The sequence below is a fragment of the Lupinus angustifolius genome, chromosome LG11 (assembly GCF_001865875.1).
Source record: "Lupinus angustifolius cultivar Tanjil chromosome LG11, LupAngTanjil_v1.0, whole genome shotgun sequence".
In the NCBI taxonomy this organism is placed as follows: Eukaryota; Viridiplantae; Streptophyta; class Magnoliopsida; order Fabales; family Fabaceae; genus Lupinus; species Lupinus angustifolius.
Genome location: NC_032019.1, coordinates 18845984 through 18861825, shown reverse-complemented (window position 1 = coordinate 18861825; position 15842 = coordinate 18845984). Strand labels below are relative to the sequence as shown.

The 15842-nt window shown below is 33.8% G+C and overlaps 1 protein-coding gene across 4 annotated transcripts in view; it reads left to right on the top strand.

Moving 5' to 3' along the window:
* LOC109360728 (ubiquitin carboxyl-terminal hydrolase 12-like) overlaps positions 1-15257 on the top strand; it is a 28128-nt gene extending 12871 nt beyond the window's left edge. For 2 of the 4 annotated variants that reach the window (XM_019605800.1, XM_019605796.1), the window contains exons 14-32: positions 21-101; positions 216-335; positions 2166-2288; positions 2792-2863; positions 3003-3091; positions 3167-3275; positions 3373-3441; positions 3613-3720; positions 4521-4576; positions 4828-5005; positions 6929-7030; positions 7107-7178; positions 8680-8745; positions 11169-11234; positions 12650-12736; positions 12930-13046; positions 13314-13388; positions 13532-13618; positions 14712-15257. In XM_019605800.1, coding sequence (XP_019461345.1) covers positions 21-101; positions 216-335; positions 2166-2288; positions 2792-2863; positions 3003-3091; positions 3167-3275; positions 3373-3441; positions 3613-3720; positions 4521-4576; positions 4828-5005; positions 6929-7030; positions 7107-7178; positions 8680-8745; positions 11169-11234; positions 12650-12736; positions 12930-13046; positions 13314-13388; positions 13532-13618; positions 14712-14753 — 1719 coding nt within the window. In that variant the 3' untranslated portion in view covers positions 14754-15257. The remainder of the gene's footprint in view (positions 1-20; positions 102-215; positions 336-2165; positions 2289-2791; positions 2864-3002; positions 3092-3166; positions 3276-3372; positions 3442-3612; positions 3721-4520; positions 4577-4827; positions 5006-6928; positions 7031-7106; positions 7179-8679; positions 8746-11168; positions 11235-12649; positions 12737-12929; positions 13047-13313; positions 13389-13531; positions 13619-14711) is intronic. The other 2 variants (XM_019605798.1, XM_019605799.1) reach the window with 2 other exon arrangements.

The window sequence follows — 15842 nt, the reverse complement described above, 5'->3', positions numbered from 1 at the left end:
CTATGAATTCTTCATTTTAGGTAAGGTTAAAGAAAGAACAAGAAGAAAAAGAGCTGAAGAGGAAGGAGAAGGAAGAGGCTCACTTGTACACTATCTTAAAGGTTACAACTCTACCTTTCCTGTCTAAGTTACATTTATCTACTGTTAGAGACTTTATATGGTATGCTCGGGTCAAAGAGCTGGTTCAATGATAAGTAATTGATTTTTTTCCCCAGGTTGCCCGTGATGCAGATCTGCACCAGCAGATTGGAAAGGATATATTTTTTGATCTAGTGGATCATGATAAAGTGCGGACATTTCGTATTCGAAAACAAACTCCCTTTATCACTTTTAAGGTATGAACCTATGAAGCCTAAACATTTTAAAATAGTTGTGGTGTTATCAAATACATCACAAACATGGTCAGACACTGATAATTAGTGACGAACCCATAAATTTTAGATAGCGGGGTAAAAAGTATCTGTTAGATATATAAAACCACTCATATGCCTTCACCTGACAACTTATGCTTTAGGGAAATTGGTTCTTGACATGGTAGTAGAGCCTCTATGATCAAGTGGTCATGAGTTTGATCATTGTCTTCCTCATTCTTCTAAATAAAGAAAAGTCTATAAATAGAAGTCTAGACATTCTTTGTAGATAAAGCAATCATAATAAAAAGAAGAAGAGAATATTCAATCTCTCTCTCATTCTCAGTCACTTGATTCTCTTCCTACCTCTTCTTAATTTTTGTTTTCTTACATCACATTACCTCACAAATGCGGTGCAACACTGAATCATAATGATGCAGCCGCATCACAATCGCATTAGGTTGCTTTTGGGATGCATCAAATTCAAAAATATTATTTTAATCACCAGCATTTCACACTGCAATGACCACATCGCAACGTCTGCAAGACTGCAATCACAGTAACCGTGACTACAAATGTAATTTAAAACACAACACTTCGTCATTTTATCCACCCCACTTGAATCCTATGGTTTATATTTTCATCAATTTTTTATTGTGTTATATGATTTACCCAAAATACTTAAATCTAGTGACTTGTGGTATGATATGATCTCCTATCTTTTACTCAACTTATACGAAGCCTTTTGCTTCTAAAGTTGGTCTCTACATTTCAAGCTACCCATTTAATTCTTCTCTCGAGTTTCCGACTAGTACAATATCATTCGCAAAAAGTGTGCACATGACACCAGTTCTTGAATTTACTCAATTAGTCCATTCAAGATCAATGTAAATAAATAGGAACACAAAGTTTGTCCTTGGTGTAGTCATATGGAAATAAGAAAATCTTCAGAGTCCTCATCTTGTGGTGTCACATTGATCTCGACTCCATTGTACATATTCTTGATTGCTCGAATATAGACAATTCAATTACCTTTATTCTCTAGAGCTTTCCACAATATCTCTCTAGGCATCTTATACGCCTTCTCCAAATCAATAGAAACCATGTGCAAGTACCTTTGATTCATGCAGTATCTCCATCTCCATCAATCACTGTAGGATGTATATAGCCTCCATGGTCGACCTTCTCGACAGGTTTTCAGTTCTACGCGCCTCGTGCCACAACCTCCACTCAATTATCCTCTCCCATAGCTTTATAGTATGGCTTGCGAGCTTAATACTATTCTCCTCTATTCATGACATTTTATCCAAGCTTACGACTGAATATGTATAGCATCAACAACACTGATAGGTTTTACCCCAAGTTTAGTCATGTAGTTATTTTGCTAGGTCTATATATTGTGTTGAAACCCATTGAGTTTCAATTGATTTAGAAATAATAATCAGTTTTTCACATTGAAGTCTCATTTTTCATATGTATTCTTAAAGATCTTTCTTTTACAAGAGTACAGTTGTAAACAATCTTGTAGTGGTTCTTCTTGGTGGGATTGAAGTCTTGGTGAAACTAACTTGATGTTGAAATATTCCTTGTTTACATGGCAGCTAGAATACATATCGTTCTATGAATAAAGATTTTCTAATCTAGGGATTGGCAAATTCTTTGCTGATGGCATGCATGGTTTCCAATTTGATAGTCATGGTCTGCTTTATTGTCTTCCCAAGTCGTGGATTTACCTGTAATTATGTTGATATTTGATGAAATATAAATTGAATCTATATTTTATTAATATGTTTCTGACAATAAATCTTTTATCAGGAAGAAGTGGCTAGAGAGTTTGGTATACCTATCATGTCCCAACGATTTTGGTTGTGGGCAAAGCGCCAAAATCATACTTTCCGGCCAAACAGACCACTGACTCCTCAGGAAGAAACACAATCTGTGAGTACTTCTCCGAACTAATATTGAAGGCAATTTGACCATTATATAATTTCCTTTGTGCATCATACCAACAAAAAGGTTTGCACACGTATATTTTTCAAGGATACAAAAATATGAGTTAGCTTAGTGTTGGAATTGAACGGTCTTCTCTTACTTTACCTAGAGATGTTCTGTTTATTTGATTTTTATTGATGAGATAGGGGCTTGTGAATATGGTGCTCGAAATGTAGTTTCCTAAATTTATTTGTTACACAGATTTTTATCCTCCTCCATCATGAAGGAAGAATCTCCATATTGCCTAAATTTATTTGTACTGATAATTGTGTTTCCGCTTTAGGAAAAAATGATAAATGTCTTCTTTGAGTTTCATTATAAGGCTATAAGCTCAAAATATAAATGGGTTTAAACAGATGAGAGTTTAAGTAAAAGTTTCAGTAGTTCTATCTCTATTATTGAGTTGCCGGTCATTTGTGTAAGTTGTATTGTAAATTTGTCAATTGTAGGTTGGACATTTAAGAGATGTTTACAATAAGACAAATAATGCAGAGCTGAAGTTATTTTTGGAAGATGGACAGGTACTGTGTTTCTTTCTAATTTCATTGATGTTCCTGTTCCTGATAATTTTGCAGTGACTAGTGGCTTTTAATTAATTTATGTTCTCCCTCCTCTCCAACTGACTTGGATTTGTTATTTATGCCTTGCACAATGAATTAGGACTTTGGGCTTATTCGTCTTCCCGAGAAGCGAAAAGAAGATTTGTTGCTATTCTTTAAACTTTATGATACTTCAAATGAGACACTCCGGTACTTTCTCTTCCTGTTACTTTTTGTAGTGAAACTACATTTAAGTACTCAGATGCCTTTGCTTTTATTTCTCAGGTATATTGGGAGGTTGCATGTGACAGGTAGTGGGAAGCCCATGGACATATTGACAAAACTAAATGAAATGGCAGGATTTGCTCTTGATGAAGAAATTGAACTTTTTGAGGTTAGTCATTGTGCATCTTATTTTCTTATGTATATTTATCTTCCATGATTGCAATCTAAAGAGAGAAAAATACTTATGTTCTATCATGCATATTCAGGAAATAAAATATGAACCTCGTGTCATGTGTGAACATGTTGACAAGAATGTCACATTCCATGCCAATCAGGTACAAATTATGTGATTCATTAGATTTTTTTCCAGTGCTCTAGAGTATCATTTGAAGTATTTCCTTTGATTGCATTTATTACATTCAAGTATCTCCAAGACCCCAACCTGAATTGAGTTCTATTGGGGAACATTTAAATGTTTATGCTTTCTGCCCTTTGTTTTTTTGCAGCTTGAGGATGGAGATATTATTTGCATCCAGAAGGCTCTTGTTGGAAGTGGTGAGCAATTTCGCTATCCGGATGTTCCTTCATTTTTGGAATATGTTCATAATCGTCAGGTATTATATTTTTATTAAGAGAATATAAATTTTTTGTTTTATAAAATTTCAATCTGTTTCAATTGATGTTGAAGGACTAGAGTGAACTATCTTAAGATTTGGTGTTTGGAGTTGTGAAGTAAGAATCGTACAATTTGAACCCCGATTTGACATGATTAACTGTCTCACGTGGTGACTCGTTTCTTGGTTCAGATCGAGTTGAATCGCATGAACCTCTGCCTGAATCATGAATCACACGATTGTTGTAGAAGCAGGTTGCGCTCCAGACAAACTGTGTCATGTGTGACCCGGTTTTTGAAAATCCTAAAGTTTACATTTTTATAAAACTGTACCATTGGGCTGTTTCGTCTGGTCTGTGTGTCCCAAATTGTTAAGTTACGTGTGCACAACTGCTGAATACTCTACAGTGGCTGCTGATTGAAAAACAAACATAAATTTAGATAAATCGATATAACATGGTCTCACTGTGATAATACTCTTATGACTAAAACTTGTGTAGTTTTTTATGTTGCTATTATGACTTATGGATTATGATATGTATAACCCTTATGACTAGAATTTGTGTTATTTCATATAGTATTTTTGTTGTTATGAGGGTTATTGTTAATATTATAAATTGTTTTAATATGTTTAATTATTGATTATAGTCTTACGATTTACGATAGGATCCATGATTCAACTAACAGGCTTTTAATGCTTCATCTATGATTCATGATACTAACTACCATGGTTTGGAGACCGGTTGTCTGTAGCTTAATATTTAAAGAGCTTTCAATTTATTACTTTACTTTGATTTGCAGGTCGTACGCTTCCGGTACTTAGAGAAACCAAAAGAGGATGAATTCAGTCTTGAGTTGTAAGTTTCTTTTGTAGCTACAATTATTATTTTAAAAGTACAATTATAATCTTAGTTAAATTATAATTGTAATCTTCGACAAATGTGTTTAGTTATAGAAAAAATGATACTTGCACAAATAGCCCTCCATTGGATAACACTGTTGTCTCATTTCAACCTTTTCTTTTTGTTCAACATGTCCACTTAATTGAAGTATATTTGGTAATTTCTTTTAATTATTTTTGTAATTCACATATGCTCTGATAATGTAGGTCTAAGATTCACACATATGATGATGTTGTAATAAGAGTTGCTGAATATCTTGGTTTGGATGATCCTTCTAAAATCAGACTCACATCTCATAGCTGCTACTCCCAGCAACCTAAACCACAGCCTATCAAGTACCAAGGTGTAGAACATTTGTCTGACATGCTGACTAACTGCAATCAGGTACCAGTCACAAGTGCAAATATTTCTTTATTGAGTCTGTTACATTTTAGAATCCTTGTAATCCGCAAGGACTTCAAAATGCTTATCTGTTTTACTTGACCCAATTCTGTAAATTATTTTTGTTAGAACATATATGATTTAGTTAGATAAATAGTAAAAGAGAGAAAAGCTAATGATTATCTCAATGATATTCATTTGATATGATGCAAAAGACAAATTACTAACCTCTATTTATTCTTGGAGTTAGATTATGTACTAGGCTCGTGATCTTATTATTCAAGATTTCAAATAAAGAAACAAATTACTCACCAAAGAAAAGGTAAAATTCCCAAGAATAAGATAACGTTCTTATAGCTCCTTGAATTCAGATCCGATTCCTTTTAGAAAATTAGTTATAGGTTAGAAAAAAGTAGATTTGGTAAATATGAAGTATACGATAATTTAGTTTCTCAGCTTGTATCCTAGGGGCCTAAAGAGTTTTATCCTTGGCAGGGAGCATTTGCTACTACGTTTCTGCTAAAATGCAGTAATTTTAGTAATTCTCTTTTGTACATCTTCCATTTTTAGATATGAAATGGTTCCTATAAAAATCCTACCAAGATAAGATTCTTAATGTTAGAGAACTAGGATAGCTTCTTGTCTAAGAGATAGATTTAGTTAGGTATAGTTAGAAGTGTCAGCTTTTAACATTTGTACACTTGCTGTACAATTGTATTATATCAGTTATTGTCAGTTGTACAAGTGCACTACATGTGTATGAACTATATATACTCATCTCTCATTTGTAATGATGTAATGAGTTTTCATATTGTTAAATAACAGAAAACAATTTCATTTTCTGTTTCCCTTTCCTATCTAAGTTTACATGGAATCACACAACCATGGCCAACATCAATGCTGATCAATATGGGGTTCCACATAGTTTCCATCATTGGTGTTTACTAATGCAACGCTGCTTCCAGCGTTTCTGACATCACTCTCTTCCAACAATGAAGTTAACATAGAAGAACAAATTGTGCCCCTCCCAACTAACGGTTGTGATCCTTAGTACAAATCGCGCCCCTCTCGTTTTGTTTGTAGCACTGAAATCCCCCCTAGTTTCTCAATGATAATGATTGCCTCATCAACCATGTGAGTTTGTCCTTCTTACATTGGGAGGAATAGGATCAAGTGAATTTCTCTTGGATTCAAAGAATCATCAACCTCAAGTGGTTGGTTGCTATCACTCGTGGCCGTTATGGCAAGAAGTTCATGCCTTCTGCAATTCTCAAAAAAAGTCAAAAGGGCACTAAATTTGGTTGCAGCTCCGCTCCACTATTCAAGGTTCAAGTTCAATTCATGACTATTTCACTTGCATCAAATCTCTTTTGATTTGTTGATTTCCACGGGTAGTCCGATTACTCTGTCTGAACACATTGATTGCGTGCTTGATGGTTTACAGAGGAATTTCAGCCTAAGATTATCTCTGTCGAAAGTTAACCTAAGCCTGCAACAATTTATGCACTTCAATCCTATCTACCTACGTTTTAAGTGCTTCTTCCGAAGAATTGACAGAAAACGATTCTGAAGGCTCTTTCTGCCAATGTTGCAATGGCACAAGTGTCTCATTGTTCTCCTCTTCTGGCTTCATCCTCAATTTTCTCTCATTTGAATCAACAGTTACTATCAGCTATTGACAGCTGTACAAGTATAGTACATGTGTATGAACTATATATGCTCATCTCTCATTTGTAATGATGTGATGAGTTTTCATATTGTTTAATAACAGAGAACAGTTATAGTTTCTATTTCCCTTTTCTCCCTTCTCCCTAAGATTATACTTAAAAACAAGGTTAGACAGTTAGCCAAAGTTATCATCCTTTGGTTTCTTCCTCCAAATATTCTGTAGATATTCTAACAATTTTATATTGGTATTGTTTGTAGACTTCTGATATTCTGTACTATGAAGCATTGGATATCCCACTGCCGGAATTGCAATGCCTTAAAACACTTAAAGTTTCTTTCCACCATGCTACCAAGGATGAAGTGAGTATAGTGGTTTCATTCACCTTTTACAACACAATTTTGCTTTGACACTTCTAACAATCGTATCCTTTGACAGGTGGTGATTCATACTATCAGATTACCGAGGCAGAGTGCAGTGGAAGATGTAATTAATGATCTCAAATCAAAGGTAAACCATATAATCAAACCTGATTCATTATCCTGTAAGCCATACTGCTTATACAGACTTGAAGACACATTGACTTGCCAGCTTTGATTGATGCCTTATCAAATAATGTGATTTAATGATTACTTCTCCTGTTATAATTACATTTCTTTTTGTTAAAAACAATTGAATTTGAAACTTATGCACCTCTGTGTATGGATGGTGTGGATATGGCAAGTTAGATAAATGTTATATGCAGACTACTACACCAGATTTATATTATGTGATATTTATCCATCTATAAAATGAATGATTCCAATGTGAAGTAATTAAAAGCACACAAATTATCCATATCCCAATTCAATAAATATATAGTAAACAAAAACAGTGATGATGATAATAAACTAATAGTAATAATTATAATGTAGTTGGCTCAGATAGATATTTCATTAATATGTCTTATGTAGTTGATATCAGATACGTGTAATTATTCTATATATGCAAATCAAACTTGAGAAAACCTAATAACTTTTGACAGGCAATTTGATTGTGTGAAGAGGGTGGACTTAGGTGAAGAGAGTTAACTTTTCCTGAATTTAACCATTTGCGGTTCTCATTAAGCGAATTTTTTTAATATTGTTGTGGTGTTCACATTGAATGTCTCTTAGAATATGGTACTATTTATTTATACTATGAGGTCATGTTTATAGTCCAATCAGTGAAAGGGGGGCTTAACAATTTCCCCATTCAAGGATATTAGTGTAGTGAGTGTATGTACGTTCTGTTAGTAGGAGTGAGCTGTTGCCAGCTGTCACCTATCTAGGTATTGTACTCTCTAAATAGAAGTCTCTTGTATCCACATCACTTAATCAATCAATAATAGATATCATTTACTTTCTTCTCTATTTCTTCTTTCTCTTCTACCTTTTAGACTCTTCCAGCTTCTAAGGATTGTTTTGCACCCTGAGGTGTGAATGTGTCAAGCTAAGCCGAACACTTAAAGCTTAAACTTAGTTTGTGAAGAAAAATGTGATTCGAGCTTGGCTTATATGTTTAATTTGCTTGTTTGTTGTGTTATTATTATCTTCATGTTTATCAAAATTTTCTTTAATGAGTCTGTAGGATTAATTACTCCTTTTGAAAATTAGAGTCAAGTACGTATTTGATAAAAGCAAAAAAAGAAGTAAAAAATCCCAAGAAAGAATTGCAATTTACCAAGTTATATCAATGTGTACATTGTTATATTCTATACGATGTCTTATATAAAATTGCATTTTCTTTTGGGGATTGAATACTTACACTTACACATACATGAACTATCTGTGAGCTTACAATGTGAAGCTTATAAATATTGAGCTTGGTTGTTTATTATGTTGATCCTAAGTTAAAGCTTGAGCTTGTTTGTCTAGTTACACAAATAAGCTTATTCTACCAAGGCATTGTTGTGGTTGTATGTCTCAAACACCTGCATTTCCTGCTTTATGATAAAATATTTGAACTGATATTTGTGTTTATGTGATGACAGGTGGATTTATCACATCCTGGTGCAGAACTTAGGTTGCTCGAAATTTTGTATCACAGGATCTATAAGGTGCTTAAATATGTAGTTTGTGAATTTTGAATTCAAATGACAATTATAGCAGTAAAATTGATTTCCTTGAGTTCACCAATTTTCTTGGTCATTGTTGACTGAGATGAAAAGCACTCAGGCGTAATGAGGCAACTTGGCCTCATCATTGGAGTGATACCATCAGTTTGAAACAAAATTTAAAGAGTTTATAATTATATAGATAAAAACATAGCAAAAGCAACTTTCCAATGTAATTTACGTCATGATCAAGTACCTATTAGAATATCTGAAATATGCCATGATATCTTATTTTAGTTTAGCAGTAATCTTGTTATCTTATTTTTCAATATTTTATCTGTTTAGAATTCTTATCTTAATAATTTTTATTGTCGTGAGTTATTTGTTTCGTTAATTAATTAGGATTAGGAATCTAGTAGTAGCAGAGTTTTAAATTGTAGATGCCAATGCGTTGAGGCCCACCTAGTGGGATTTAGGCCTGATTGTTATTTTTATATGTTATTGTGGATTTGGTAGCATTGCGACCTGATGCGGCAGTCGATGTAATTGTAATTGAATTCCTATAGAGAAGGTGAGAGAGAGAAACTAGAGACTGGAAATTGTAATTGAATTCTTTGTATTCAATCTTAATCTTCGATACATGGATTGCTCTTCCATTTATAGAAGCCTTGTCAGCTATTCTAATTAATTTACTTTGACAATTTAGCTATTCATAACTGTTTCAGTTCTACTTCCTAACTACATCAGTAAGTGGTATTCTCTAATACACCCCCTTGAAACTCGTGGTGAGTGTTCAAAGAAGAAAGATAAAAAACTGAACCTTTCTAAGAGAAAATGTAGACATTGGCTTAGTGATAGTGAGCACACCAGCTGTCTGATACTCGATGGAATGTGCTTCACTTGCAAAGGCAGAGCTTAATTTGTCAATAATATGAGTAACATGAGTGGAGGAGGAGCCTGTGACAATAATGTCATCCTCATACACCAAAACAGATTTCATAGGTGGATGAGGTGTGAATAAACAGTGCGTTATCACACTTGCTGTTCTGAAATCCAAGAGGAGTGTTCAAATAACTGAAATATGTCTTATCTTATTTTGAGATATTTGTGTTATCGTATTTTTAGGTGTTAGAGAATAACAATTAGTAGTTAGTTGCTACATTATAGTGTTAGCCATAGTGGAGACAGGTCTATCACTTCTTGTCCATGCCTGTCTTCCTAGGACTTACTGGGATTGTGCATTTCTTAATGTTGTGTTCCTTATAAATAGATTCCCTTCTTCTACTTTGTCCCATAAGTCATCTCACACTCTTCTCCTTGGTAGGGAACCTGACTTTCTATCCTTTAAGGTGTTTGGTTGCTCCTGTTTTCCACACCTCAGGCCTTATAATAAACATAAGCCTTATTATAGATAAACTGAATGCACTTTTTTAGGATACTTTACATCTCATAAAGAGTAAAATATCTTACTAAGGTACACATAGTACTAATGCATAAGATAATGTCACACATGAAAGTCAAAGAATTGTAAGTCTTGTCTTTTTCTCCTTCTCCTTATTATCATTATTTTAAATTAAGAAAAGGAAGAAAACTTCTTTATGGGAAGAGTACAATTAAAGAGAATGAGAAGACTGCAAAAGAAAGACCTAGAAACTAAGAGATTGAGTCATGTAACAACACATGCCAATCTCGCTGTGTCTAACAGAGGAACACCTCTAAAATGGCCATGGGCAGAACATTACCAATAAGCCAAGTGATTATTGATTTTATCAATTTTGACAAGGAGAATAATATCTGACTAGTATTTCATTTTATAAGAACACTCTTGCTATTATGTTAGTTGTGTGTTAGCTTGACTCAATAAGCAAGCTAACAGTTAGGTCTCCCTTGTAATATTAGTTTGAGTTAGATTAGCTTCTTATGCAAGCTAATAGTGTCATTCTTCTTATGTTTAGCTTGTTAGACAAGCTTGCCACGTGTGTACCTCTATAAATAGAGGTACTCACTCATTGTAATTCATTTTGGGTATAATAAGAAATTCTCTAAATGCCATAACAGAAGCAGTTACATTTCCATTCTCTCTCTTTCTTATCTTCTCTATGTTTTTCATCTCTCTTTATACATTTGCATATCCTTTTCTTTTTGCATATCTTTCAGTCTGCTTAACCTGTTACTTGTACTTATGTCAACACTGTTACTGTTATGAGTTGCTTCTTTTGTCTTTATTTGTTTGTGTTATGTTATGTTCAACATGAGTATATGAGGAGAAAATTTATTTATTAATTTGGACAACTCTCCCCTCATGTGCTAGCTTTTGTGGTGGAGTTAGATTTAATTACTCTCATACTTTTTTTTATCTGTAACAATTGTGAAGATCTTTCAAATTGAGGAGTATCCATTTTAATTTTATGTTTCACCCGTTGCAGATTTTCCCTCTCAGTGAAATGATCGATAATATCAACGATCAGTATTGGACCTTAAGAGCAGAAGAGGTAAATTTTTGTATGACACATTTATATTATGGAGAACTTTGTTTGACAGTTACCGGGATGCATTATTTAATAATAGTATTCAAATACCGTGATGCATTTCTTATTAATAGTTTAGATTCAAGATTTTGTTTGACAAATTAACTACTTATTTTGGACCAGATAGACATGACTTTAGTTTCTATTGTCTTCAGTTGTTTGACCAAAATGGGTTATAACAATGTTTCATGACCAGAGAAAGGAGAGGAGCCAAAGTGTGGAAAGTTTTTGGTTGAACCAGATGATGTTATAAATACATTTAAAATATAAATAAATTAGGTTTTTAAAGTTCTTACAATAGAGGCAGAAAATGTATATAAAAGATTCAAAGATTTTTCATCAAATGTAAACAAGTACACCTTGAGAAATATTTGATGACACTAACTAAATACTGATATCCAAAGATGGATTCGAGAAGGCTAGGATTCCATACAAAAATATGAGTAATCATGAAAGGAGACTCAACTTGTTTACAGACCTGACTTGGAAAATGAGCATGAACATGCTTTCCAAGTTGATTTGACTTGCACTCTAATGAATGTAAATGGGATCCCAGTGGGAAACTGGGATGGATCCCATGATCCATATCTGGGATGGGATAGTAAATCCCATCTCAGCATCCTGCCAAACTGGGATGGCATCTCACTGGGATCGACTACTTACATCACAAGCAATATCTAAATGATAGGGATTTCCAAAACTAAAGAGTTGTATAAAATCCTATCAATTTGCTCACCCTAATTTCCACGCAGTCAAGGAAATTATATAATCAATAGTGGACACTTCAATGGGATATCTTACTAATATGTTGAGAAATTATTTATTGCTCTTTTGCTTTTTTCCCCCATCTTTTGTAATTATCTTCTCTTCATGTTTATGAATTCCCCCTTTGATATGTCAAAATTACAAATTAAATTTTTTACCCTAACTCAAAGATTTCTTGCCATTAATAGTAGAAGTTACAAAAACAATAAACTGTGCATATATCGAAGCTTTTAGACTTTGATGTGGTATTATGGCCTCTTTGACCATCTGGTCTGGAGTTCAATCCTTACCGCCCTCATTATAAAAGATAGTGTCACTTAATGCATTATCCATTCTCATAGTACAAAGGGATTTTCTACTAGATTGAAGGGAGTGGGTTAGATATAAAACCAATGTCAATTCCTTCACATAACAGAACAACTACTCAAGCAGTTAAACATAAGACAGTCACTTAATCAATTATGTTATTTCTTTTCTGTTTAGGTTTTGCTCTTCCATTAGTTTCTTTTTCCAAGGATATTTCTATAGTTTAATGTCAATTTGTTGTTATTTTCATGTTATTCCTCTCCATTTCGTTTATTTTACAACTATTATTCTTTGTTCTACTATTGAAGATACCCGAAGACGAGAAAAATCTAGGCCCTCATGACCGTTTGATCCATGTTTATCATTTCATGAAAGACACTGCACAAAATCAAGTGGTAAGATCAAATGATATATATATATATATAATCTTTGTAATTTTCTAGTGCTTCTCCTTGCCAGATATAATTCAGCTTTAAAGGGTATGGGTTATATACAGCCTCCTATTTATTTATCTTTTTTCTGATAGTTGCATATTGTTTTTTCTTTTATTCTCCTGGGTGGCCATTGTGGCGACTCTTGAATTAACAGCAACTTCAAAATTTTGGAGATCCTTTTTTCCTGCCTATTCATGAAGGTGAGACACTTGCTGATATTAAATTGCGGATACAGACAAAGTTGCATGTTCCAGATGAGGACTTTTCAAAGGTATACATGCCTAAATTCAATTTGTTGTTGTTGTATTTTTAAGGCACTTTCATTCTTGGTTAGTTGATTTCTTGTTGGACATTGAAGTAAATTACTAATTGTTTCCAAAACTTGTTTATTTTTTCTGTCTAGTATTTGACTACCATTTGAGATTTTGGTTCATCTTCTATTTCAGTCCCACTTGAATTACTTCATGAGTGGAGACTGGAGAGGTAACAAGGTTATTTTCCCCATAACTGATATAGCCGTGTCTTTCTGTTTTTCCAGTGGAAGTTTGCATTTGTGTCACTTGGTCGTCCTGAGTACCTTCAAGATTCAGATACTATTTCTACTCGGTTTCAGGTCTGTCGTTCTTCTCTCTCTCTTGTTTGAATTTTTTCCTTTTTGGTTGTGTTATGTTTGAGACTATGGCTATCTCTGGACTTCACTGATGGATATTGTTCAAGTTCTGCAAAAATAAGCTATTAAATTGATTGATTGTTTAGAGAAGAGATATCTATGGCGCTTGGGAGGAATATCTTGGATTGGAACATGCTGACAATTCTCCAAAAAGGTCCTATGTTGCCAACCAGGTAAATAATATTATAAAGGAACACCCTCCTTTCTTTGCTCTGGGGGATAGGATTTGTAAGCTGTTTAGGTAGTATATGCTCAGTCTTGAGCTTATGTAGATATGGTTCAGAAATCATTGTATAGATTAAGAAGAAAAATAGAATTAATGTTTAATGCATGGGTATATTGTGTTACTTCTAAGAAAGTATGGTCATATAAGTCTCTTGATGATAACATTCAAAACTAAGTGAACCATAAACCTGGAATGTGGTTAATGTCTCATTAAAAACGTATGTTCTTCCAACACTCTAAATTAGAATTTTACTAGATATTTTCTAAGGCATGTGGATAGGAATGGATGGTATTGAATAAATATGCTTAAATCCACCTCAAAAGCTAGCTCAAAGGGGTGAGTTGCACAAATTATTAAAAATGCTTTCTTTACTCGATGCTGCAAAAATAAGGGACAATTATTATAAATCCACATCACTAGACACAATTTTAGTTGCAGGTTTCAGAGGTCTACAGTTGTTATTTCTCAATTTTTCAAAATTCAGCACACCTTTGAAAAGGCATTAAAAATCTACTGTAGAAAAGAACTGTACCATTGAACTTGAATTTGTATGATGTGGTTTTACTGAAATTTTGGTTTTTGGCTGAGCTCAATGCCACATCACTACTTAATGGGATAAGCCTTGTTATCTCAGAAATGTTTTTCTTGATGCAACTTCAGTTTTTTGGAATAAATTTTTTATTGTGGGGGAAAATAATGAATGGTTAAGGAATGTGTCATGCTTTGAAATAGTAGAAAGCTAAAAGCTAATCTGAAGACAGGAATTTTGCCATACTATGCTCTAATTTTCTGCAACTTTCATCATATATCTTAGCTTTAATTTTCACTCACTCTTCCCCTCTCTTGCTAGAAACATTCTGAGATGAATATTAATATTTAATACTTCTATGTGAAGTCCTTATCAGCTTTAATTAGAAGGGGAGTTTCAGTATGTGCACTTAGATTTGTTAAACCAAATATAGAAATTTCTAGAATAGACATCTCTGTAATTTTGTTTTCAGGTTTCGGAAGTCTGTAATGATTGTGTCTCTATTTTGCAGAACCGTCACTCATTTGAGAAGGCTGTAAAGATCTACAACTAGGAAGGATACGCATCCTTCTTAATCGGTCAATATAATAATGTGTCATGCTGGTGGGAACTTGCACAGCTTTCGTAAAGTGGCAGAAGAAATGTAGAGATGCTGTCAATATTCTCATTCTCATGAGTATTCACCTATTTAAATTCTTAGTTTTGTAGCTTAGGGAACAGGGTATAGCCTTGATCGGATCGGTTTGGTTCTTAGAGTTGCTTCTAAACTCATTCTCTCAAGCACTCATTTCTTTGCTGCTTAGGAGATATACTTCTAATTCCCCTGTTATGTTAGTACATAAGATTTTGGGTTGGGTTTCTGTATAGAAGTTATGGTCATATATTTAACTGTTATCTATGTCTGGTTCTTCCATTCTAGGCTTTTCGATTGCTTTGCTTGGAGATGTGAGAAGATGGAGATTGTGTATATGTTTTTGCAGGGTTGTTAATGTAATTTGTTCTTATGCCATTTTTGACCTAACATTTTGATTAAAGGCCTATTGATTTGTGTTAAAAAGAAACACTATACCACCCTTAGTCTCATTCTCACAAACTGCAGTTTCTCCATTTTCTTCTATATTGCCAAAAGTGCCTTTGTGCAAAATGATTTGCACATTTTGCTTGTATCTCTCCCCCATGTCTTGTAGGAATCATGATGCAGGGTAATCAATATGACTAACGAGTTCCAACTATACTTCAAACCTTGTATTGGGAAAATATACATGTGGTTTGATCCTAAATAATGACATAAAATTCATGCATATATTTTTCCCCAAAGGTGTAATATTCATTTTGCATCTGCATTTGAAATTGGCTCCCTTCTGACATTGCTGTGTCTATGGGATACATCTGTGTTGAGAAAATTATGATAATTATGGTTAGGGGTGTGCATGGGCCGAGTAAGGCTTGTCCCTTATCCAGTCTTAAATTTTGATCAAATTATTTTTTCGAACCTGAATATAACCTGTCTCCAATATCAACCGATTTAGCTTTTGAATTTGAACCTGCTTATACACTCGGTTAAATAACATGTATTCATTCTCCTTTCAAATAAAGTGTACTTGTAGGTATTTTATATGATAAAGTTAGAGAATCAATCATA